The sequence below is a fragment of the Jaculus jaculus genome, chromosome 7 (genome assembly GCF_020740685.1).
Source record: "Jaculus jaculus isolate mJacJac1 chromosome 7, mJacJac1.mat.Y.cur, whole genome shotgun sequence".
NCBI lineage: Eukaryota > Metazoa > Chordata > Mammalia > Rodentia > Dipodidae > Jaculus > Jaculus jaculus.
The window spans coordinates 140,446,940-140,469,264 of record NC_059108.1 but is presented as its reverse complement, the minus strand read 5'-3'; the positions used below and the strand labels follow the sequence as shown (position 1 = coordinate 140,469,264).

At 52.7% G+C, this 22,325-nt stretch overlaps 1 protein-coding gene across 1 annotated transcript; it reads right to left on the bottom strand.

The window, feature by feature from the left end:
- Positions 1–1,149: 1,149 nt before the first annotated feature.
- Positions 1,150–22,029, bottom strand: Ism2 (isthmin 2). The gene is made up of 7 exons (XM_045155589.1): positions 21,976–22,029; positions 21,105–21,821; positions 12,563–12,805; positions 10,514–10,868; positions 5,884–6,024; positions 5,548–5,631; positions 1,150–2,843 (listed from the first exon to the last, which is right to left on the bottom strand). The coding sequence occupies exons 1-7, from the start codon at positions 22,027–22,029 to the stop codon at positions 2,326–2,328; spliced, it is 2,112 nt and encodes a 703-aa protein (XP_045011524.1). The 3' UTR covers positions 1,150–2,325.
- Between the last annotated feature and the right edge of the window lie 296 nt (positions 22,030–22,325).

Below are 22,325 nucleotides of genomic sequence, written 5' to 3'. Positions count from 1 at the left end.
GCGTGTGGGGGGGTCTGTTGGAGAGATGGTTCCGTGGTTAAAGGTGCTTGTTTACAAAGCCTGATGGCCTAGATTCAACTCCCCAATACCCACACAAAGCCAGATGCACAAAATAGCATATATATCTGGAGTTTGTTTGCAGTGGCAGGAGGCCTTGGTGCACTCATTCTCTTTCTCTCTCTCCTCTGCCTTTTTCTCTGTCTCTCAAATAAATTACATCTGATTTCGTAGAGCACCCCATAGAGCCCCTGAGTAAGAAACCTTCCTCTATGGAGGTTGGCCATTGGAAACATCTGATTCCCTATAGCATCCCAGATGGCAGCTCTGACATCCTTCCTTCGCTCTACTTCCTGACCTATCTCCATCTTCCCCCAGTGGCAGGGGTGAGGGTGGGATACCTGGAAAGGATACAAGCTAAAGGAGAGAGTGTGTCCACCTCTCATTTTACTCTTGTGGTCATTGGGGCAATTGGTTGGATCCCCTCCAAGTCAATTACTTGGAGAAGTACTGTGACTTCCTTGTGAAATAAAAGCAGTTTTACTTTTGTTTGTTTGTTTGTTTTTCGAGGGTCTCACTCTGGCCCAGGCTGACCTGGAATTCACTATGTAGTCTCAGGGTGGCCTTGAACTCGCAGCAATCCTCCTACTTCTGCCTCCCGACTGCTGGGATTAAAGGCATGCGCCACCACTCCCGGCTTAGTTTTTACATTTTGTGACCAAGTTCAGGCTGGAAGGTAACACCTCACCTTCTTCCTCTTTCTTCTTTCTTTTTTTTTCTTTTCTTTTTTTTTTTTTTTGAGGAAGGATCTCATTTTCTAGCCCAGGCTGACCTAGAATTCACTATGTTGTCTCAGGGTGGCCTCAAACTCACAGCAATCCTCCCACCTCTGCCTTCTGAGTGCTGGGGTTAAAGGCGTGCGCCACCACGCCTGGCAACCCCTCACCTTTCTGAGTATGAACAGGGGTGCAAGTTTACAGCGGAGCCCCTGCATCCCAGGAGCAAGGTGACGCAGTTGGCTTGGGAAAAGGAAAAGAGCCAGCTGTGGGTTTGGTAATCATAAACAATGCATGGGAGCTTGGCCTGGGTTGTGTTCAGGGGCTCCTACACTCCGCTGCTCTGCCGAGCCCCAGTCGTTCATCAGACAGAGCATGAAAATAAAGTGCTTTATTGCTGAGGATACCAGGGAGCTTCAGGGCATCTGACTGGCTGAGACTCAAGTCCCCTCCCGGGCATCTTTTGGAAGATGTATGAACAGATAGAAAACATCGGATCTTCAAATTTTTTGTTTTGCTTTTTTTCTGAGGTAGGGTCTTGCTGTAGGCCAGGCTGACCTGGAATTCACTATGTAGTCTTAAGAGTGGCCTCAAACTCACAGCGATCCTCCTACCTCAGCCTCCCGAGTGCTGGGATTAAAGGCGTGCGCCACTACGCCCGGCAGGATCTTCAATTTTTAACCACATAGAAGGCAAGGGTGTGTGGTTTGGAGGCTGGGAGGAGGCATGGGTGCTGGGGTCTCATACACACATCTCTTCCCAGCTCTGAGTCTAGTACATGCAGTGAGGCCACATGGGAGCTTGAACCTGCTCAGATGCTGCACATCAGAGCTGTCCTTTCCACGCCCCTGGTTTACAATCAAAGCTCAAGATGCCCTCCTGAGCCCACCCCAGTTCTGAACCTACCCTAAACCTGGCAGCTGTGGCCAGGCAGCTTCTTGCCCTGCACATTCCTACCACCTGGACAGGACACAGGGGCTGCACAAAGGAGGAGGACCAGAAGGACTGATCCCTGTCCGGAGTCACCCTCGCCTCAGCCTTCCTATCTCCCAGGCCCACCTCACAGGTGGGGTGGCAGAGGCCATGCCCCATCTAGTCAAGGAGAGGTGGTCACCTCGAGTTCATGCCAGCCTTGTAAAGGGCAGCTGTGGAGCCAGATGAAAAGACTGGCTCTTCCTTGTCCCCCATGCGCTTCATCATCTGGTCTGAGGCATTCGCGGCACGTCCGGGGAACAGCAGCCTCTCTGCAGTGCTGTGGCTCAGGCCCGAGCAGACATAAGGACAGAAGAGGTCAGCTCTGCAGGAATGGGAGAAGACTGACCACCAGGCTGGGACTATTGCTTCTCCCCGGATCAGACACATTCCCACCACACCCTAGGGAGCCTTGTGCCAACACATCCCTCAAGTTCTCATCAACCTCTACCCCAGGGCATTGCCCCACCTCCGGGGGGGGGGGTGTCACAAGCAGGTGGCATGCAGGCCAGGTGGCTTCCCAGGTGAGTGGATCCTTGCAATTCCCCATTCCAGGCAAAGGCCATTCTCTAGTCCTTGGTCAGTACTCCTTGGCTTCCTGAAGCTGGGCCAGGTACTCCTCTTCGGGGGGGTTGTCCGCACAGGCCCTGCCGTTGTTGGGGGGTCGCACGGTATGGTAGCGACTCCAGTCCCCCTTACACAGGATCCAGGGCAGCCTGTCCACCTTGAAGTGCAGCTCGGGCGAGAAGTCGGTGCTCACGAGGTCGGGCGCCCCGGCGCCTTTGCCTCGGGTCAGCAGCCGGCTGCCATCGTCGTAGCAGCAGTGCTGGGCGGCCAGCGTGCTGCTCTCGCCCGACAGCACCGAGCGCAGGCAGAAGCGCGCCGTGGGCTGGTAGATGTCCAGGCGCTCCCGCGGGCCACTGGCATCCCGCCACCGGAAGCTGCGGCCCTGGTGCTCGTCCTGCAGGCTCACGGCACTGTACACGGCTTCCAGGGGGTACGCGCACGGGCAGCTGGGCAGGTCCCGCAGCACCTGGCTCAGGTACTTGGTTAGGAAGTCACTCTTGCAGTTCAGCCACTTCTCGCAGCTGTCCACATCTGCAGAGGGTAAGGAGGGGCAGAAGAGCCGGTCAGGGCGCCTGCCAGCCTCACTGGGTGGGGGGGTGGGGGTGGGGGGAGGCTGATCAAGTTGACAGAGATGGGGAGAGAAGGCAGTCCTCAGCTGGGTCAAGCGGGCAGCTTCAGGGCAAAGGAGGGAGGCCCGAAGCCAGATCTGAGCCCGTAAGGGTTAGCCCACACCACCACCAAGAGGACACTGGCTCCTGGGCCGGAGGACCCCGCACCCTCGTTGGGCATGTAGCATCTTTCTGCTTATGTGTTATGTAGTGGGAAAGAACCAACGATCACGGAAAGGGGTTGGGATATGGGGACAGGAACAGCAGGACTTTTTAAATTCTGATTTATTTATTTCATTTTGGTGGTATTGAGACAGGGTCTCGTGTATCACAGGCTGGCCTGAAACTCATTATCTAACCAAGGATGACCTTGAATTTGTTGTTTTTTTTTTTCAAGGTAGGGTCTCACTCTAGCCCAGGCCCACCTGGAATTCACTCTGTAGTCTCAGGGTGGTCTTGAACTCATGCCAATCCACCAACCTCTGCCTCCCCAGTGCTGGGATTAAAGGCGTGAGCCAGCGCGCGCCCAGCTCGACCTTGAACTTTTGAACCTTCTGCCTATACCTCCTGAGTGCTGGGATTACAGGTCATCACTAACCATACCTAGAGAATGCATGGCTGGTGATCACACCCAGGACTTTGTGGATGCCAGGCAAGCACTCCACCAACTCAGCCGTATCCTAGGCCCCGCCGTTTATAACCAGAAATGTTGCAGTCATTAGTCCATTCTTTTTTTTTTTTTTTTTTTTTTTTTTTGAGGTAGGGTCTAGCTCTAGCCCAGGCTGACCTGAAATGCACTATGTAGTCCTAGGCTGACCTTGAACTCACAGCAATCCTCCTACCTCTGCCTCCCAAGTGCTAGGATTAAAGGCGGGCACCACCACACCCGGCCTTTTTTGCTGTTGTTGAGACAGAGTCTTGTGTAGCCCAGGCTTGCCTCCTCTACCTCCCAAGTGCTACGATCACAGTACCACACATTGGTCCTTTCTCCAGCCACGGGAACCAGATGAGTTAAGGTAGCTCCCTACCACTGCTGCTCCCTCCCTTGTCTCTAGGGAAATGTGACCTTAGATTCTGGCCACGTAGAACAACCTGTGCCTTCTTCTTTGCTCACAGACCCCTGGACCTTTGAGTCCCGCTTTGCAGGGCCATGTGTCCTCCAGGAGAGCTGAGCTCTTTTCCCACAGCTGTCACAGGCCTCCGCCAGGAACGCCCCGCCCATTGTAGGGGCCAGGTCCATGACACAGATTCAAGAACTTCTTAATTTTTTGAGCCATAGCCTCATCAGCGAGGTGGGTCCTGCCTACCTTGTAGGGTATAGGGGAGGCTCAGGGATACCAACGGGGAGTGTGCTGGCAGAGCACGGCCCATACCCAACTTCCTGCACGGAGCAGCCCTGGATCTTTTTTAAAAAAAAATATGGCACACACCTTTAATCCCAGCACTGGGGAGGCAGAGGTAGGAGGATCGCCGTGAGTTCAAGGCCACCCTGAGACTCCATAGTGAATTCAAGGTCAGCCTGGGCTAGAGTGAGACCCTACCTCGAAAAACAAAAACAACAACAAAAAATTATGGCTGGGCGTGGTGGTGCACGCCTGATTCAGTCCCAGCACCTGGGAGGCAGAGGTAGAAGGATCATTGTGAGTTTAAGGTCAGCCTAAGACTACAGAGTAAATTCCTAGGCTAGATCGAGACTCTACCTCAAAAAACCTATATATATATATACACACATAAAATTTAGAGAGGGACTGGGTGCTCCAGAGACTCTAGCCGCTGCAAACTCCAGATACATGTGCCATCTTGTGCATCTGGCTTTATGTGGGTTCTGGGGAATCAAACCTTGGTCCTTTGGCTTTTCTGGAAAATGCCTTAACCACTAAGCCATCTCTCTATCTCCCAGCCCTGGACTTTTGAAACCTAGCCCATTCTGGCATCACTGCATGTCTCTCCCAAAGAAACCCTGCCAGGAGCCTCCAGAGAGTAACCCGGAAGTAAAAGTCCACCCTCTTCAACTCCATCATCTCCCAGCTCTGTGGATCCCATCAAGACTTCTTTCTTGGGCTGGAGAGATGGTAAGCGTTAAGGCACTTGCCTGCAAAGCCTAACGACCTGGGTTTGACCCCCCAGGACCCATGTAAAGCCAGATGCATAGTGGCACATGCTTCTGGAGTTCCTTTGCAGTGTCTGGAGGCCCTGTGGTGCCCATTCTTTCTCTCTCTCCAAATAAATAAATAAATTAATTAAATAAAAATTTTAGCTGGGTGTGGTGGTGCATGCCTTTCATCCCAGCGCTCGGGAGGCAGAGGTAGGAGGATTGCATGAGTTCAAGGCCACCCTGAGACTCCATAGTGAATTCCAGATCAGCCTGGACCAGAGTAAGACACTACCTCAGAAAACCAAAAAATAAAAATAAATAAACAAAATTTTAAAAATACAAGACTTTTAAATAAAAAAAGACTCCTTTCTCTGTAGGACCCTGGAGCTGGGCAGGGCCACTGGGCATGCCAACCCTCCCACAGGAAGGTACGTGTGATCTGCTTCAGCTCTGGCTGTGCAGTGATGCCTGCCCACCCAAGAAAGGGGCTCCCCAAGCCAGCAGCAGCAAGATCCTGCCCCAACCCACTGACCTGGGTCAAGCATGTCCGTAGCATTGTGGGCCAGGGGCTGCCACCCCTCACCGGGGAAGCCCAAGGTGTGCTCGTCCTCCGCGCCTTTGGGAAGAGAGGAGGCCAGGCTGGTGGCATCCCAGGGCACCTGTGGACTCCTAAAGGGGAAGCCCAGCCCTCACTAGGCTCTCGGCGCCCACAACAGCTGGGACAGGACCACCAGAATTCGTGAGCTTCCTGCGCTCCTGTACCAAGCCCACCCCTCCTATGAGCATCCCATGTCCACATTCCAAGGGCACCAAGGCCAGAGGGTGGGCCCTGTCAGCCTCTGCCACGCAGGAGCCGGGGTAAGCTCACCAGGACAGGGGGGCAGGTCGCAGGCTCGGGACTCAGTCGCAGTGCAGGCGTAGCCACAGCGCCGAGTCCTCAGCTGGCTGCCGCCGTCGCAGCTCCCACTGCAGGGGGACCAGGGGCTCCACTGCTCCTCAGGCGCATAGTCTGGGCAAAGTGGAACAAGGCGGCGAGCGCGCTCAGTCCCCGGGTGCCACTGAGCAAGGGGCATCCCTTCCTCAGCCAGGTGTGGTTTATGCCAGGGATCCCAGCATAGCGTAGGAGCATGGCTGCCTCCCAGCCTCACCCACTCCCCCAGGAGCCTGTCTGCTCAACAAACAACTTGTGCGAATGTATGCACAGCACAAACCGTAGTCATTCACTCAGTCAGCACGGGAACGAATATATCTGGAGCTGAAAACCACCTGACCCACCATCAGCGTGTCCTTGGGTAAGTCACTTCACATTTCTGAGGTCGAGTTTTCAAAATCAAAAAGGGGCTGGAGATGTAGCTCAGTTGTAGGGTCTTGTCTAGTGTGCGTGAAACCTGACTCAATTGCCCAGCACTGCATAAAAAACTGGGCATGTGAAGCCCGGCATGGTGGCGCACCCCTTCAGTCCCAGCACTCGGGAGGCAGAGGTAGGAGGATCGCTGTGAGTTCAAGGCCAACCTGAGACTACATAGTGAATTCCAGGTCAGCTTGGGCTAGAGTGAGACCCTACCTTGAAAAACCAAAATATGAAATGAAATAAAATATAACCTGGGCATGTGGGTGCACGCCTGTATTCCTGGCACTTGGGAGGTAGATCAGGAATTCAAGGTCATCCTTGGATACTTAGCAAGCTCAAGGCCAACATGGGATACACAAGATCCCATCCCCAAAACAAAACAAGACTGGAGAGATGGCTTAGCAGTTAAAGGCACTTGCATATAAAGCCTGATGGCCTGGGTTCAATTCCCTAGTACCCATGTAAAGTCAGATGCACAAAGCGGTGCATGCATCTGAAGTCCCTTTGCAGTGGCAGGAAGCCCTGGTGCACCAATACTCTCTTTCTCTCTCTCTCTGTCTGCCTCTTTCTTTCTCTTAGAAATAAATGAATAAATGAATAAATGAATAAATGAATAAATAAATAAATAAACAAATCAGGGACTAGGGAGATGGCTCAGCAAGGATGAGCCCTTGCCACACCATCATGAGGACCTAAGTTCAATTCCTAGACATCACATAAAAAACCAGATGTGGGGGCTGGAGAGATGGCTTAGTGGTTAAGTCCTTGTCTGTGAAGCCTAAGAACCCCGGTTCGAGGCTTGATTCCCCAGGACCCACATAAACCAGATGTACAAGGTGGCACATGCATCTGGAGTTTGTTTGCAGTGGCTGGAGACCTTGGTGTGCCCATTCTCCCTCTCTCTCTCTCTGACACTTTCTCTCTGTGTCTGTCACTCTCAAATAAATACATAAAAATAAACAAAAATTTTTAAAAAACAGCCGTGGGGGCTGGAGAGATGGTCTAGCAGTTAGGGCGCTTGTCTGCAAAGCCAAAGGACCTCGGTTCAATTCCCCAGGGCTCACATAAGCCAGATGCACAAGGTGGCACATGCATCTGGAGTTCATTTGCACTGGCTGGAAGTCCTGGTGTGCCCATTCTCCCTCTCTCTCTCTTTCCCTCTTTCAAATAAATAAATAAAAATAAAAAGTTCAGGTGGGGACTGGAGAGATGGCTTAGCGGTTAAGTGCTTGCCTGTGAAGCCTAAGGACCCCGGTTCGAGGCTTGGTTCCCCAGGTCCCACGTTAGCCAGATGCACCAGGGGGCTCACACATCTGGAGTTCGTTTGCAGAGGCTGGAAGCCCTGGCACGCCCATTCTCTCTCTCTCCCTCTATCTGTCTTTCTCTCTGTGTCTGTCACTCTCAAATAAATAAATAATTAAAAAAAAAAAAAGTTCAGGTGGGGCCACGCATGCCTGTAACCCCAGCCCTGAGGCAGGTAGACAGGAGAATCACTGTGGTAGACTCTGTCTTAAGGAAACAAAAGAGAAGAGCAGCGAAGCACTCTTGATGTTTTCCACTCTGGCTTCCATATGCATGCATACACAATGCACACACATACCATACACATACACACACACACACACACACACAATACAATGAAACAACAAAACAAAACAAAAAATTAGAAAACCAAGAGTGGTGATACTTTTGTGGCTTTGGGGTTACTAAAGGCTTCTCTGGTGGCCCCGCTAGGGCTCCCTTGTGATCAGAGCAAGCTCAGGCACACGGGGTCCAGGCTCTCCAGTCCTCAAGCTGAGCAGGGCCTGCCATCTGAGGCTGTGTGGAACCCCAGAGGCCAGAGAGCCGGCATGTGGGCTCTCTCCTGACTTAGAAGGCCAGCACCAAGCTTGAGGAGTTTAAGGGTGATGAATGGGAGAAAAGCTGGCAGCCATGGAAATGGTTTACACTATTTTGGAGACTTGGAAAGAGCTTGTCGTGACTTATTCCTGATTACTGGCACCTCAATCCAAGGACAAGACTCCAGGATCCCCGGACAGCTGTCTGGGCACTCAGAGAAAACCAGGAGCACAATATGCAAACAAAAAAAATGGTCATCCCAGCCGGGCGCGGTGGCCAGCCCGCTTTTAATCCCAGAGCTCGGGAGGCAGAGGTGAGTTCGAGGGAGGTCTGGCCTACAGAATGAGCACCAGCTCAGTCTGAGCTAGAGTGAGGCTCTCCCTCAAAAATAATAATATTAATAACCTTCTTAGGAGCTGGAGAGATGGCTCAGCGGTTACTAAAGGCACTTGCTTGTAAAACCTGACACTTGGGCTCGATTCCCTGGAACTCACATAAAGCCAGACATACAAAGTGGCACATACATCTGGAGTTTGTTTGCAGGGGCAAGAAGCCCTGGTGTGGGCTGGAGAGATGGCTTAGCGGTTGAGCGCTTGCCTGTGAAGCCTAAGGACCCTGGTTCAAGGCTCGATTCCCCAGGACCCACGTTAGCCAGATACACAAGGGGGCGCATGCATCTGGAGTTCTTATGCAGTGGCTAGAAGCCCTGGCGTGCCCACTCTCCTCTCTCTCTGCCTCTTTCTCTCACTGTCTGTCACTCTCAAATAAAATTAAAAAAAAAAAAATTTAAAGAAGCCCTGGTGTGTCCATGCTTTCTCTCTTTCTCTCAAATAAAAACATTAAAAATATATATTTTTAAAAACATTAAAATATTTTTTAAAAGTCATCCTAGGAGGCTGCAACATGTTTTCTCCCCCTGAACAATCTGCTTCATCTTTTTGTGATACAAATTTTTAAAAAGTATAAATATTTTGTTTACTATATGCTGGATAGCTCACGCTACTCTGGATTTCACTAAGTAGCCCAGGTTAGCCTTGAACTCTCAATCCTCCTGCCTCAGCTTCCAGAGTGCTGAAATTACAGGCATGCACTACTACTTGTTGACTCCTATTTATTACCAGCCGTATGTTATATGGGTTATTCCAGTCTCCGTTTTATAGAGGAAGAACGGAGACACAGAGAGGTGAAGTATATTGTCCAAGGCCACTAAGCTGCTAAGCAGCAGAGCCAGGATTCAAACCTCATCTAAAAGTGAGCTCCATGGTGAGTTCTCAGGGTGACAATATTTCTCAACTTGTTGGATTTTGATACACATTAATATTTGTAATATTTTAAAATTTTATTTGTTTATGAGAGTAACACACAGAGAGAGGTAGATAGAGAATGGGCAAACCGGGGCCTCCAGCCACTGCAAATGAACTCCAGATGCGTGCGCCCCTTTGTGCATCTGGCTTATGTATGTACTGGGGAATCAAACCTGATTTTGTCCTTAGGCTTTGCAGGCAAGTGTTTTAACTGTTAAGCCATCTCTCTAGCACTGAATATTTGAAATGTTTTACATATATATATAAACATATATATATGTATTTGGGTTTTTAAAAATATTTACTTATTTATGAAAGAGAGCATGGGTATGCCAGGGCCTCCAGCCACTGCAAATGAACTCCAGATGCATGAGCCACCTTATGCATCTGGTTTACGTGGGTCTGGGGAATTGAACCTGGTTCCTCTAACTGCTAAGCCATTTCTCCAGCCACCCCCCCTTTTGTTGTTTTTTGTGGTCGGATCTTACTCTGGCCCAGGCTGACCTGGAATTCACTATGTAATCTCAGGGTGGCCTCAAACTCATGGTGATCCTCCTACCTTTGCCTCCCGAGTGCTGGGCGTTTGCCACCACGCCTGGCTCCCTTTTTTTTTTTTTTTTTTTTTTTTTTTTTAGGTAGGGTCTCCCTCTAGTTCAGGCTGACCTGGAATTCACTATGTAGTCTCAGGGTGGCCTTGAACTCATGGCTGTCCTCTGACTTCTGCCTCCTGAGTGCTGGGATTAAAGGTGTGTACCACCATGCCCGGCCTGAATATTTGTAATATTAACAAATACCTTTGGCTTAGGGATCTTGGGACTGTCATGAAGGTCAGATGTTGCTGGGAATAACCAACTTTGCAGTCTACTGACAATGGCATCTGCACAGGACTAGGCTCCTGGCCGGCTCAGTTCCTCTCATCTCGGAGCCCTCAGGCTTCCCCTCCACCTCATTTCCACTCAGAACCTAGCAGGGCACTAGCTGGGGATGCCAAGCGGGGTGCTCACCATAGCTGTCTGTCTCTTTGAAGTGCCAGTCCTGAGAGCCCAGCCATCCGTGGTCCCAGCTGTCTGTGGTCCCACTGGACCAAGGCTCCTCCTCGTCTTCATCACCCTCCTGGCCGTCGCCTTCCATGTACTCTGCAGCATAATCCCCCGCTTCCTCCTCTGCTTCTTCTTCCCCCAAGGCTGTGCCTTTGGGGCCGGTGCCTTCCTCGCCCTCCTGGTATCCCCAGAAGAGGGGCCAGAAAAGCTGCTTGGTGGGCAGCCAGCTAGGGGTGCCCAAGGGCCAGCGATTGCTGGGCTCTGCCAGTAGGTCCATCTCCACCTCGGCCTGGGGGTCCTGAACCACCTCGATGGTCACCTGTGGGGAGGGGAGACGGACACCAGGGAGGGTGAGCTCAGAGCAGAACTCCGAGGCCAGGGAAGGGGATGGGCTGGGGCCAGAGAGACCAAGAGCCAGCCATTTCTCTAACTCAACCGCCTTCCCTTGCTGTTCCTGTCCCCTCGGGGAAGAGGGAACAGTATGGAACCTGCTACATGTGAAATCACCTGGAGATTCCAGACTCCAGACCTCAAGTACAACTGTAACCACACTGGGGTGCCAGTAGGTGCAGGGCTAAGACCCACTAGCTCAGGAAAAGCTGGTCTGAATGCCCATGGGCTTCCTGGCCTCAGGGACCAAGCACAGCCCCGAATCGGGACAAGGCAGGCCTCTTGCCTCACTCAGATCCTCAGGCAGTCCTCCGGAATTCTCCACCACACTACCCAAGGAATACGAAACCACTACCACAAAAGTGAACTTTAAAATATTATTCTTGGACACTGTCAAATAACAGCGGGTCACAGAACAAGACGTGGGAGGGAACCAGCAAAACCTGAGAAAGAGAGCAAAAAACCCACCTCTATTCCAGCTGACAGATAAACTTTCAGGGTCTTTTTTTCTTTTTATTTTGCACGAATGTGTACATGGTTATCTAAATACATATAAAGAAATGTACTTGAAAACAATTGTAAGGGCTGGAAGGATGGCTTAGTGGTTAAGGCACTTGCCTATGAAACCTAAGGACTCAGGTTTGATTCCCCAGGACCCACATAAGCCAGATTGCACAAGGTGGCACATGCACCTGGAGTTCGTTTGCAGTGGCTGGAAGCCCTGGTGCTTCCATTCTCTCTCTCTGACTCTTTCTTTCTCTCTCGCAAATAAATTAAAATATTTTTTAATGTTAAAAAACAAACAATTTTAGTGCTAGGTATGGTGGTTCACACCTTTAATCCTCGCACTCAGGAAACTAAGGTACAAGGATCATTGTGAGTTCAAGGTCAATCTGGGCTAGAGTGAGACCCTGCCTCAAAAAAAAAAAAAAAAAAAGAGCACAGTTTTAGAATGCTCTATGGTTTTGTGGTCCTTTTTTTCCTTCTGTCTTCTGGTGAAAGTATTCTGCAAATCTCAGCTGTGACTCAAACAGGCAGAACTGTTGTCCTCAGGGATTCAGGACAGCAGCGGAAGGTGTCACTGGACCTTCATCCCTCTCTGGCTTTCTGTCCTGGAACACCCTTCAGAGGTCTCCATGCTCCAGACCCACCCTGCCCCTGTTTTTCTAGCCTGGAAATTCACTATGTAGTTTCAGGGTGGCCTCGAACTCACACCAGTCCACCTAAGTCAGCCTCCCGAGTGCTGGGATTAAAGGTGTGCGCCTCCATGCCTTGCTTCCACCCCTTTGCGAACTGAACCCCTTTCTGGCCTTCAGTAAGGGGCTCGGGGTGGGTGGGTGTCACACCCAGGACTTTCCAGTAGGCCTCCCCCACACTCTAAGATCCCCCGCAGTAGGCAGAACCTCACAACAGCCCTGCCAGGCCGGTGCTGTTTATTCCCCGCTAGACCAGGGGGCTGGGCTCCAGAGCCAGGAGGCTTTCGGCAGCCAGCAGGTGGAGAGGCAGATGTGCACGGGACTGCCATCCGCCTCCACACGGCAAGCTGGAAAGGAAGGAGAGAGCTCCGTCGCTGGCCCAGCGCCTCTCCAGGGCTCCCCTGGACTTTCTATTCCTCTGTCTCACCTGTATATTGGGGTTCTGGGCACTCAGGTCTGTGTTGGCCAATCCCGGCAGCTTCTGGAGTTCCAGCAGTAAGGGGGTGTGTTCCAGGGTCCCCGGAGGGGTAGCTGTGCCTGGGGTCAGAGCTGCTGATTCAGGGAGGGTTTGGCACCTGGGCTGGCCTGGCTCTGCCTGCAGGTGGGCTCCAGGGAACTCTGCCGTTGCCTCTTCCTCCCCAGGAGATCCGGGGTCTAGGAATGGTGAGGCCTGGGGAGAGATAGAAGGTGGGTGACTGAAACCAGAGTGTACCCCATAAGGACCAGAAGGGGCTGGGGAGCGGTGTCAGGACCCCCAGGGGGCTGATTATGCCACATTGTCACCTGAGACCTAACCCATGTGGTACGTGTATGAAGATGTGAACCCGAGGGAGCAGGTAAGGTGTCTCTGGGTAGACATTGGTCTGTGTCCACAAATCACTTTGACAGTGTTTGTCTACATGAAGGCAACCCAACATTCATATATATATGGTTTTGTTTTGTTTTTGGTTTAGGTAGGGTCTCACTGTAGCCCAGGCTGGCCTAGAATTCACTATGTAGTCTCAGGGTGGCCTCGAACTCACTCATAGCAATCCTCCTACCTCTGTCTCCCAAGAGCTGGGATTAAAGGCATACACCACCACACTCAGCCACTATATTTTTATTTATTTATTTGCAAGCAGAGAGAGATAGAAGAAAGACAGACAGAATGGGCGTGATGGGGCTTCTAGCCACTGCAAACAGACTCTACATGCATGTGCCACTTTGTGCATCTGGATTTAGGTAGGTACTGGGGAGTTGAACTTGGGTTGTTAGGCTTTGCAGGCAAGTACCTTAATCTCTGAGCCATCCCTCCAGCCTTTCGTTTTGTTGCATTTCTTTCTTTCTCTTTCTTCTTTTTCGTCTCTCCCTTCCCTCCTTCCTTCCTTTCTTTTTATTTTTGAGGCAGAGTCTCACTCTATCCCAAGCTGAACTGAAACTCACTCTGTAGTCCCAGGTGGCCTTCAACTCATGGCAATCCTCCTACCTCTGTCTCCCGAGTGCTGGGATTAAAGGCACACGCCACCACGCCCGGCTCTTGTGAAGCTGGGAAAAGAGATTCAGCATTTTCTTTCTCTTCTGATCTGATGTCCCTTTCTGGGGTCCCCAGAAGACTGTCTCCAAGGTCTTAGGGCAGTCCTGTCAGCCCTGGGCCCTGTCAGTCAAAAGTGACAAGGCTGTGACAGAGCCACTTGGAGGCCTGAGTATCTTAGTGCTGTTTTCCAGGGTCACCTCCCAGCCACAGCTCCCTGCTGTTGGATTCAGGTCTCTGCTCAGCGGCTCCATTCCTGTTGCAGGCTTCAGACCACTGACGGGCAGTCCCGGGCGGTGAAGGTCAGGGACAGGCCGCCTTTGGGGCTGGTCTGATGTCCTTGTTACAGTCAGATGATGCAGCAGTATAAAGTTCCCATCCTGGGACATCTGGCAAAGTCCTGTGACACAAGTACTTGTCACAACAGGAGGGGATCACTAGTGCCATCTAGTGGCCAGAGGTCAGGTATGCTGCCACATGGGTTGCAGCACATAGGACAGCCAGCCATCTAGCAAGTTCCTTGCCAGCCCTCCTCTCCTCTCCCTGATGTCCAGGACCAAAGGACAAGCAAAACCAAAGAAAGTTCTGGTCTTAGTGCCAGCCATTTAGGGCTCCAGGAACCTCCTGCTCTGGACAGTACTCTTAGGATTGGAAAGGGATAAGAGGAAGTCTTAGATGGGAATCCCTCAAAAGCCAACCCCAGCCAGGCGTGGTGGCGCATGCCTTTGATCCCAGCACTCAGAAGGCAGAGGTAGGAGGATCACCGTGAGTTCGAGGCCACCTTGAGGCTACATAGTGAATTCTAGGTCAGCCTGGGCTAGAGTGAGACCCTACCTCAAAAAAAGAAAAGAAAAGAAGGGAGGGAGGGAAGGAGGAAGGAAGGAAGCAAGCCAACCAAACGCAGGCAGTTCCTCTGGAAGATGACCCCAGGACACGAAGCAGAGGCTGGAGGAGCAGAGCAGGCAGCTAATAGAAAGTCTCCTGAGCGGGGGGATGACCGTGTGCACCGTGAGCTCAGTCCCACTGTGTGCCTCTGGGAGCTGGGAGACATCTGGGAGGGAGATGGGGTGTCTATCCACCAGCTCTGCTAGGCATTGGTAGAAGAATTGCTGTGGGTAGAGCTAGATCTGGGAGCTGGCCCGGGACTGCTCCAGGAAGGCTTCTGCTGGGGAAAGCCCTCAGGCCTCAGGCCATTAGCCATGAGAAGTGGAGGATCAACATCCAGAGAACCCTGGGCCTGGTCTATAACCATGCTTGGAGCACAGCCGAGGTCCCAGGCCTGGACTAGGCTCTGCCTGCCAACTGTCGCTCACTCGGACCACAGGCTCCAACTGGAGAGTGCCCTTCGGGGTAGGCAGACAGCGCTGTTGGCTCTGTTCCCTGTAGTCCCACCACCCACCCAGTGTCTGGTTCCCTGTGGGAGCTCAGTAAGTCACTGCTGTGTGAGCAGACAAACCCGCACCCTGACAGCTAAGCAAGGTCATCTTCAGGGTGGAGCACAGGGAGGGGTCAGGACTCAGGGAGAGTCTCACAGGCAGCAGTGACCACGCCAGGACTCATGAATGGCTGTGTGTGGCAGATGGTCCTCACGTTTTACCCTGTACAAGGTGCTTCCATGTTCGTGATTTTGGCCTGGGGGAGATGGCTCAGTAGTTAAAAAAATGATTTTCCAGTACTCACATAAAGCCACATGCATCTGGGGTTTGTTTACAGCAGCAAGAGGCCCTGTCATGCCAATTCTCTCTCTCTCTCTCTCTTTCATAAGTAAAAAAAAAAAAAAAAAAAATTTCAAGAAAAAGATCTTGTACGGCAGATGCTCATGACTAGAGTCCGAATCTCAGTTCTCTCACTCACCAGCTGTGGCCTCAGGTAGCCACCAAATCTACCCTCTGTGAATTATGGAAGCAGTAGGGTCTGGCTGAGAGAGTTGTTGGGTCAAACTGCAGCGTGCTTTTGGAAAAGAACATACCTAGAGGTATTGACCTCGGTCTTAGTGGGGAAACAGGAGAGGTTAGTTAGGAGCACCCTCTGGCTGGGTGCCGCGTGAGCCCTTTACCAACTTATCTATCCCTCCCAACACCTCGCGGTCAACAGCTCCGACTTTTCTAAGAGCACCTGTCCATAGCTGGGCACACACCTGTAATCCCAGCACCTGGGAAGCTAAGGTAGGAGGACTGAGAATTCAAGGTCAGCCTAGACTACATAAAACCCTGTTTCATAAAAACAATAGAGTCAGGTGTGGGGGCGCATGTCTTAAACCCCAGCACTCGGGAGGCAGAGGTAGGAGGATCCCCATGAGTTCGAGGCCACCCTGAGACTACACAGTGAATTCCAGGTCAGCCTGGTCTAGAGTGAGACCCTATTTTAAAGGGCTGGAGAGATGGCTTAGCAGATAAGGTGTTTGCCTGCAAAGCCAAAGGACCCAGGTTTGATTCCCCAGGACCCACGTAAGCCAGATGCACAAGCTGGAGTTTGTTTACAGTGGCTGGAGGCCCTGGTGTGCCTATTCTCTCCACCTCCCACTCTGTGCACCTCTTTCCCTCCCTCTCTTTCAAATAACTAATTTAAAAAAGAAAACAGCAACAACAACAAAAAACAATAAATAGGGCTGGAGAGCAAGCTCAGTTCTTGGTAAAGTTCTTGCCTTACAATCATGAGGTCCGGAGTTTGATCCCCAGAACCCACGCAAAAATCATCCATAATCCCAACACTGGGGAGGTGGAGACTGGAGGATCCCTGGGATGACCTGGTCAGCCAGCCTATCAGCACTGATGAGTTCAGGCACATGAGAGACCCTGTCTCAAAAAGAAGCAAACAAACAAGCAAACAAAACTCCTAAGGAAAGCCATCCAAGGCTGTTCTCTGGCATGCGTGTGTATACGCGCGCACACACAAATGCACCTGTGCACACACGTGACTAAAAAGAAAAACAAAAAAATTAACAACAACAAAAAAAATCAAACTAATGAATCACCTGTCCCACCCTACAAACCACCTTCTCCCATTTTCTAAGTTCCCATATGGTTCCCAGGCTACATGTACAATACTTAGCACCATCCTTTTGGGGGACAGCGTTCAATATTTCCTCTCTGTGTGTCTGTAATCAGGTCCCCCCACTCTCTCTCTAACACACACACACACACACACACACACACACACACACACACACACTCCAATCCTCCTGGGCTTTGCCAGGCAGCACTGACCCAGGGGTTTCCAAACAGTGGAAGAGTGTTTTGATCTGCCCCCCCCCCCACACACACAGAGCCCATGGTCAAGACAACCTACTAAACTATTTACACACCTCAAAGCTCCTCCAGGCGCAGGCCAACACTGCCCCCCCATCCAGTTACCGGGCCCAGGACCACGCACCCAGTGCCTGGTTCGGCACCTCGTCCGTCATTTGGGTTTCCCAGGAGGGCTAGAGACCCAGACTTCAGAGCAGTTGTCCCTCCAGCCAGCCAGGCCCGGGGCCACGGACAGAGGCATGGGGCTAGGTTTCCCCACTTAGCCCCCTTCCTGATTCGTATGAATTGTTCAACCCACCTACCCTGGCTCCTCAGCATCACAAGGGCGGCGCTGTTCCCAGCACAGGTCTGGCTCTCCGCCTGGGGCTCACTGGGTCGAATGCTCTGCTCGCCCCATCTTGAGATACTAAGGGCCTGCAGGTGTGCAGCCAGGCCTGCCCGGCCCCTCCATGCCCTGACTCACTGAATCACCTCTGCTTCACAGCTGAGACACAAGCACCAGAGAGGCGAAGTAAGTTGCCTGGGGTCACCCAGCTGGGTCTGGAGAGTAGGATCTGAGGCAGTGAGTCCAGTGGAATCTGTCCTTTTTTTTTTTTTTTTAATTATTTATTATGTGAGAAGGGGCGTAGATTGATAGAAAAAAAATGGGTGTGCCAGGGCCTCCAGCCACTGCACATGACATGTGCTACTTTGTGTATTTGGCTTACATGGGTCCTGGGGAATTAAACTTGGGTCCTTTGGCTTTGTAGACAAGCACCTTAACCACTAAGCCATCTCTCCAGCCCCGAAACTGTCCTCTTAACTCTTGTGTCTTATTAACTCCAGCCAGGAGCTGCACCTCTGATTTGCTAGCTGTGACTCTGTGAGTCTGGATGAACAGGACACTACACCGTCAGAGCAATGCCCCCCTTTTACACCTTGTTCCTTTTGATCTGGAGGATCATTGGAAGGTGTGAAAAAAGGGCTGCAGGGTGGGGGTGGTTACTGAGGTCCAGTGAGCGGCCAGGCCGCTAGCACAGCCCCCCACCCCACACCCCATTCCCATCCTCCCTCTTTCTTCAACCAGCTCCCCTGTGCTCCTCATTGAGAATGATCTGGAGGGCCCTGGGAGGTGGCCAACTGAAGGCGGAGGCTGCTGGTCAAGGCCTATGCTTGGCATGTGCTGGAGACAGCTTCGGGATGCTGGGATGAGCGTCCAACCAAACACAGTTTATAGGAGGAAGGAATTTATTTCAAGCTTACAGATCCAAGGGAAGTTCCATCGATGGGGGAAGAATCTGGCTTCCATTCATAAATCCAAGCAGAGACAGAGAAACCACCACCAGCCAGCAACACCAAAAATCCACCAGAGCTCTGACCTCTCTGCACACCTTTGGGCTGGGATTCAGATCCACCCCCAAACTCACCTTTGGGTTGGACCCCAGGGTCTACCCCCCAGTGACATGTCCAGGAAGCTGGACACCCAAGTTACAAGCTTCAATAAAACATTTGAATGGAGGGGGGAATATATTCAATATATGTCATGGGGGGATATATGTCACAGCATGACAGAGACACAGACTAGAGTCTAGCTTCCTCTCTTACTGCTTGGGACAGAAAGACCCAGGCACAGAAAGCCGTCCTTTCACAAACTCACAGCGATCCTCCTACCCCTGCCTCCCGAGTGCTGGGATTAAATGCCGGCTGGGGTTGGCTTTCGAGGGATTCCCATCTAAGACTTCCTCTTATCCCTTTCCATCCCCAAAAGTCCCGCTCCTGGGGGGGGGGGGGGAAGAGTGTACTTAGCCTTTTTTTAAAGTTTGTTTGTTTGTTTGTTTATTTATTTATTTATGTGTGTGTGTGTGTGTGCATACATGTATGTCAGGATCTTTTGTCACTGTAAACCAATGCCTATCCAACTTTATGTGGGCAGCTGGGAAATTGAATCCTTGATGGCAAGGTTTGTAAGCAAACCCAGCCTCAAGGTTGGCCATTTTATTTTATTTATTTTTCAAGGTAGGGTCTCACAGTAGCCCAGGCTGACTTGGAATTCACTGTGTCATCTCAGGGTGGCCTCGAACTCACGGTGATCCTCCTACCTCTGCCTCCCTAGTGCTGGAATTAAAGGTGTGTGCCACCATGCCCAGCCAAGGCTGGCCTTTTTTTTAAAAAATGTTTTTTTGTTCTTTTTATTTATTTATTTGAGAGTGACAGACAGAGATAGAAAGAGGGAGGGAGGGAGGGAGGGAGGGGGAGAGAGAGAGAGAGAGAGAGAGAGAGAGAGAGACACGGAATGAATGGGTGCACCAGTGCCTCCAGCCACTGCAAATGTACACCAGATGCATGCACCACAAGACTGGCCTTTTGAGACAGGGTATCACTGTGTATCCTGACTGGCCAGGGATTCTATTCATACTGGCCTCAAATTAGTGACCCTCCTGCCTCAGCCTCCTGAATGTTAGGATTACACGTGCTTGTCATCTCATCCAGTTTAGAGACCCTTGAGTTTGTCCAGAAAAGTGTTTCTCAAGCCAGGGGGGGATTTGTGTCCTTTAGGAAACATTTGGCAACATCTGACCCCGTGGCAATGGCCAGGGGTGCTGGTAGGTACCCTAAAAAAGCACAGAACAGCAGTCTCCAGGACAAAGATTACAGGGCCCAGAGGGTGAATTCCGAACAGGGGAAGCTGGGGCTTTGGGGAGAAGTCTTAAAGTTGGCAATGGGTTGTAATATCTAAGGACCATAGGACATAGACGCACTGAGTAGCTATGATATTAAAACTTCATAGGGCCAGGTGTGGTGGTGCACACCTTTAAACCCAGAACTCTGGAGGCAGAGGTAGGAGGATCACCGTGAATCCAAGGCCACCCTGAGAATACATAGTGAATTCCAGGTCAGCTTGGACTAGAGTGAAACTGCCTCAAAAAAACAAAACAAAACAAAACAAAACAAAACAAAACAAAAACCTTCATAGGAGGGCTGGAGGGATGGCTTAGAGGTTAAGGCGCTAGCCTGCAAAGTTAAGGACCCAGGTTCGATTCCCCAGGATCCATGTAAACCAGATGAACAATGTGGCTCACGCTTCTGGAGTTCGTTTGCAGTGGCTGATGGCCCTGGCCCACCCATTCTCTCTATCTGCCTCTTTCTCTCTCTAAAATAAAAATAAGTTAATTAAAAAACCAAAAGGAAAATCTAAGAGGTTCCTTAAGGGGGCAGAAACACTAGTCCAGAGAGTATACTGGCTCTTTTTTCCCCAGGCTCTGGAGAGTTCCAGCAACGCGGACAATATAACAGCAGGGCCCAAGCCCAGCATCTCCTGCTCTTCAAAGTCCCTGGACATTCAGGATCCTCATCTTGGCACTGGGGGCCACCCCAAAACAGCTCAGGGCACAGAAGGACCATCTGCCACCCAGGCAGGTTCTTGCATACAAGCAAACCTCCCTAGGTTGAGGATGGAGTCCGCTGGAATCTGGGAGGGGGGGGGGTGTTTGGAGAAGGGGGGCGGGGCAGAAAAGGGTGCCAGTCAGACTGCAGGGCTGAGCCTCGGAAACACAGGACTTGGCCGAACATCATTTCTTTTCTGTTTCTGTTTGTTTGTTTTTGTTTTCTCGAGGTAGGGTCTCGCTCTCGCCCAGGCTGCCCTCAAACTCTAAACGATCCTCCTACCTCTGCCTCTGCTGGGATTAAAGACGTGCGCCTCCACGCCCGGCTCCCGAACATCATTTCTAAGCACAGCCAGCACCTTTCTCCCACCTCAAAGCTCTAATTGCCCGAACACCAGCCCACAAGCCACCATGAAAGCGCGCCCCTGTGTCTTGGAGAGTTTGTAAAAGTGTACACGTTCCTGGCTGATGACTCGCACCCACTAAATTAAAGAACCCCACTTACTAACTCAGTTTGACTCGGTTCTCACTTGGAAGGGGGGGGGGCTCACTCCTCGGCTGATCCCGGGAGGTAACATCACCCTTTGAACCTGGCATCGCCAGCCTGCCACTCAGCAGAGCTTGGCGTGGCCAGCCTAGCCCCTGGCATCCAGTGGGGACTCCTCCCCGGGACCGCGCGCAACAGGGTAGCGCGGCGGCAGGTGAGGTCCGCTCAGGGCCATGGCAGAAGGTCACCACCTAAGTCAACTGGCCCTCGCCCAGCCTGGACCCCTTCCTGTTCCCCAATCTCTCTCTTCCTGTCCTTCGCGTGGTCGCTGTCCCAGATGGCCCCGCGTCCTTCCCACTCACCTCCGCCGGCGTCGCGCGAGTCTGGGGTTCGGGACCCCTCGGCTTTCTCAGGGGCAGCCCTGGGCCGGCGGCCGGCAGCGTGGCCAAGAGCATCACGCCGAGCAGAAGCTGCGCTCGGCTGGGCATCGTCGTCTCCCCCGGCGGTGGCGGCGGCTCTCCGCCCGGCTCGGCTCGGCTCAGCTCGGGAGCCCGTTCGCGCCCCGCCTCGCCTCGCCTAGCCTCGCCTGCTCCGGGGGGCGGGAGCGCGGGCTGCTCGCGCCAGCCTGGCCCCGAGGGCGGCGCGGGGACCTCGAGAGGGGCGCCCGGTGGGGGTTGGGGAGGGCGGGCGCGGGGGCGCGCGGCAAGGGCGCACGGCTGGCACGTGGGGGAGCACCCGAGCGGTTCCCCAGCGCGGTGTCCCCCGCCCTCCCCCAGGGGGCGGCCCTCGAAGGGCTCACGAACTCCGTCCCTGCAGGCCCGCCGAGAGGGCTGGCGGTCCCCTTTGATCCGGTCGTCTTCCCGCCCTCCGTCCCCGCCGCCGTCGCCGTCGCGGGCCCCCAAGCGAATTCCTGATCGCGGATAAGTCGCCGCCTGGCGCACGGCGCAGCGAGGCGCTGCGAGGCTCCGGCGCCACCGCTGTCCTGGCCGACGGCGCTGCGACCGACACCCGGGCGGAGGACTGGTCTCCCGGACCCGGGCGGAGGGTTCGTGTGCAGCGAGGTAGGTAAGGTAGATGTGCTCCGAAAAGGAAGCCCTCAAGGCGCCGCCCAAGGCGAAAACCCAGCCACCCTACGCAGCCTTGGAGTTCCGAACCAGGACGCGTGCACGCAGGGGAGCCGGGGACAGTCCTCTCCCGCCCCCAGCACGGACGAGCCGGAGCGGAGGAAAATACCTGTCCACCAGGTGGTGTCACCGGATGGAGGCAAGCCCACAGGGTCAGCATCATGACCGACCTCTGAGCCACCCGAGGGATGCGCCAAGTCAATGGGGCCTGCTGGGGCCATGGGAATGTGGCCGTGGTGGCGCACCTGGGAGACGTCCACCGCGGGCAGAGAAGCAAGACGGATCCCGGACGGACGGAGATAGGAGTTTCAGGGTGGGCGGATCCTTGGAGAGGTTGGCCAGGCAGGCCAGCAGAGGTGGTTGAAGTAGAGTGAAACCCCCGGGGCTGCGCACTTTCCTGAGACTACCCCTGTTGGATTTCAATGATGCGACACAGCACTGACAGCCTAGGTCTCAGGA

Bases quoted from the DNA above. Each gene is read 5' to 3' on its own strand.
- Ism2 (XM_045155589.1), bottom strand. From the start codon at position 22,029: ATGATGCTGACCCTGTGGGCTTGCCTCCATCCGGTGACACCACCTGGT. The intron at 21,822-21,975 runs GTATTTTCCTCC...TCCTTTTCGGAG, and splicing joins TGACACCACCTGGTGGACAG to CACATCTACCTTACCTACCT. The intron at 5,632-5,883 runs GTGAGCTTACCC...CTCTTCCCAAAG, and splicing joins CGACCTGCCCCCCTGTCCTG to GCGCGGAGGACGAGCACACC.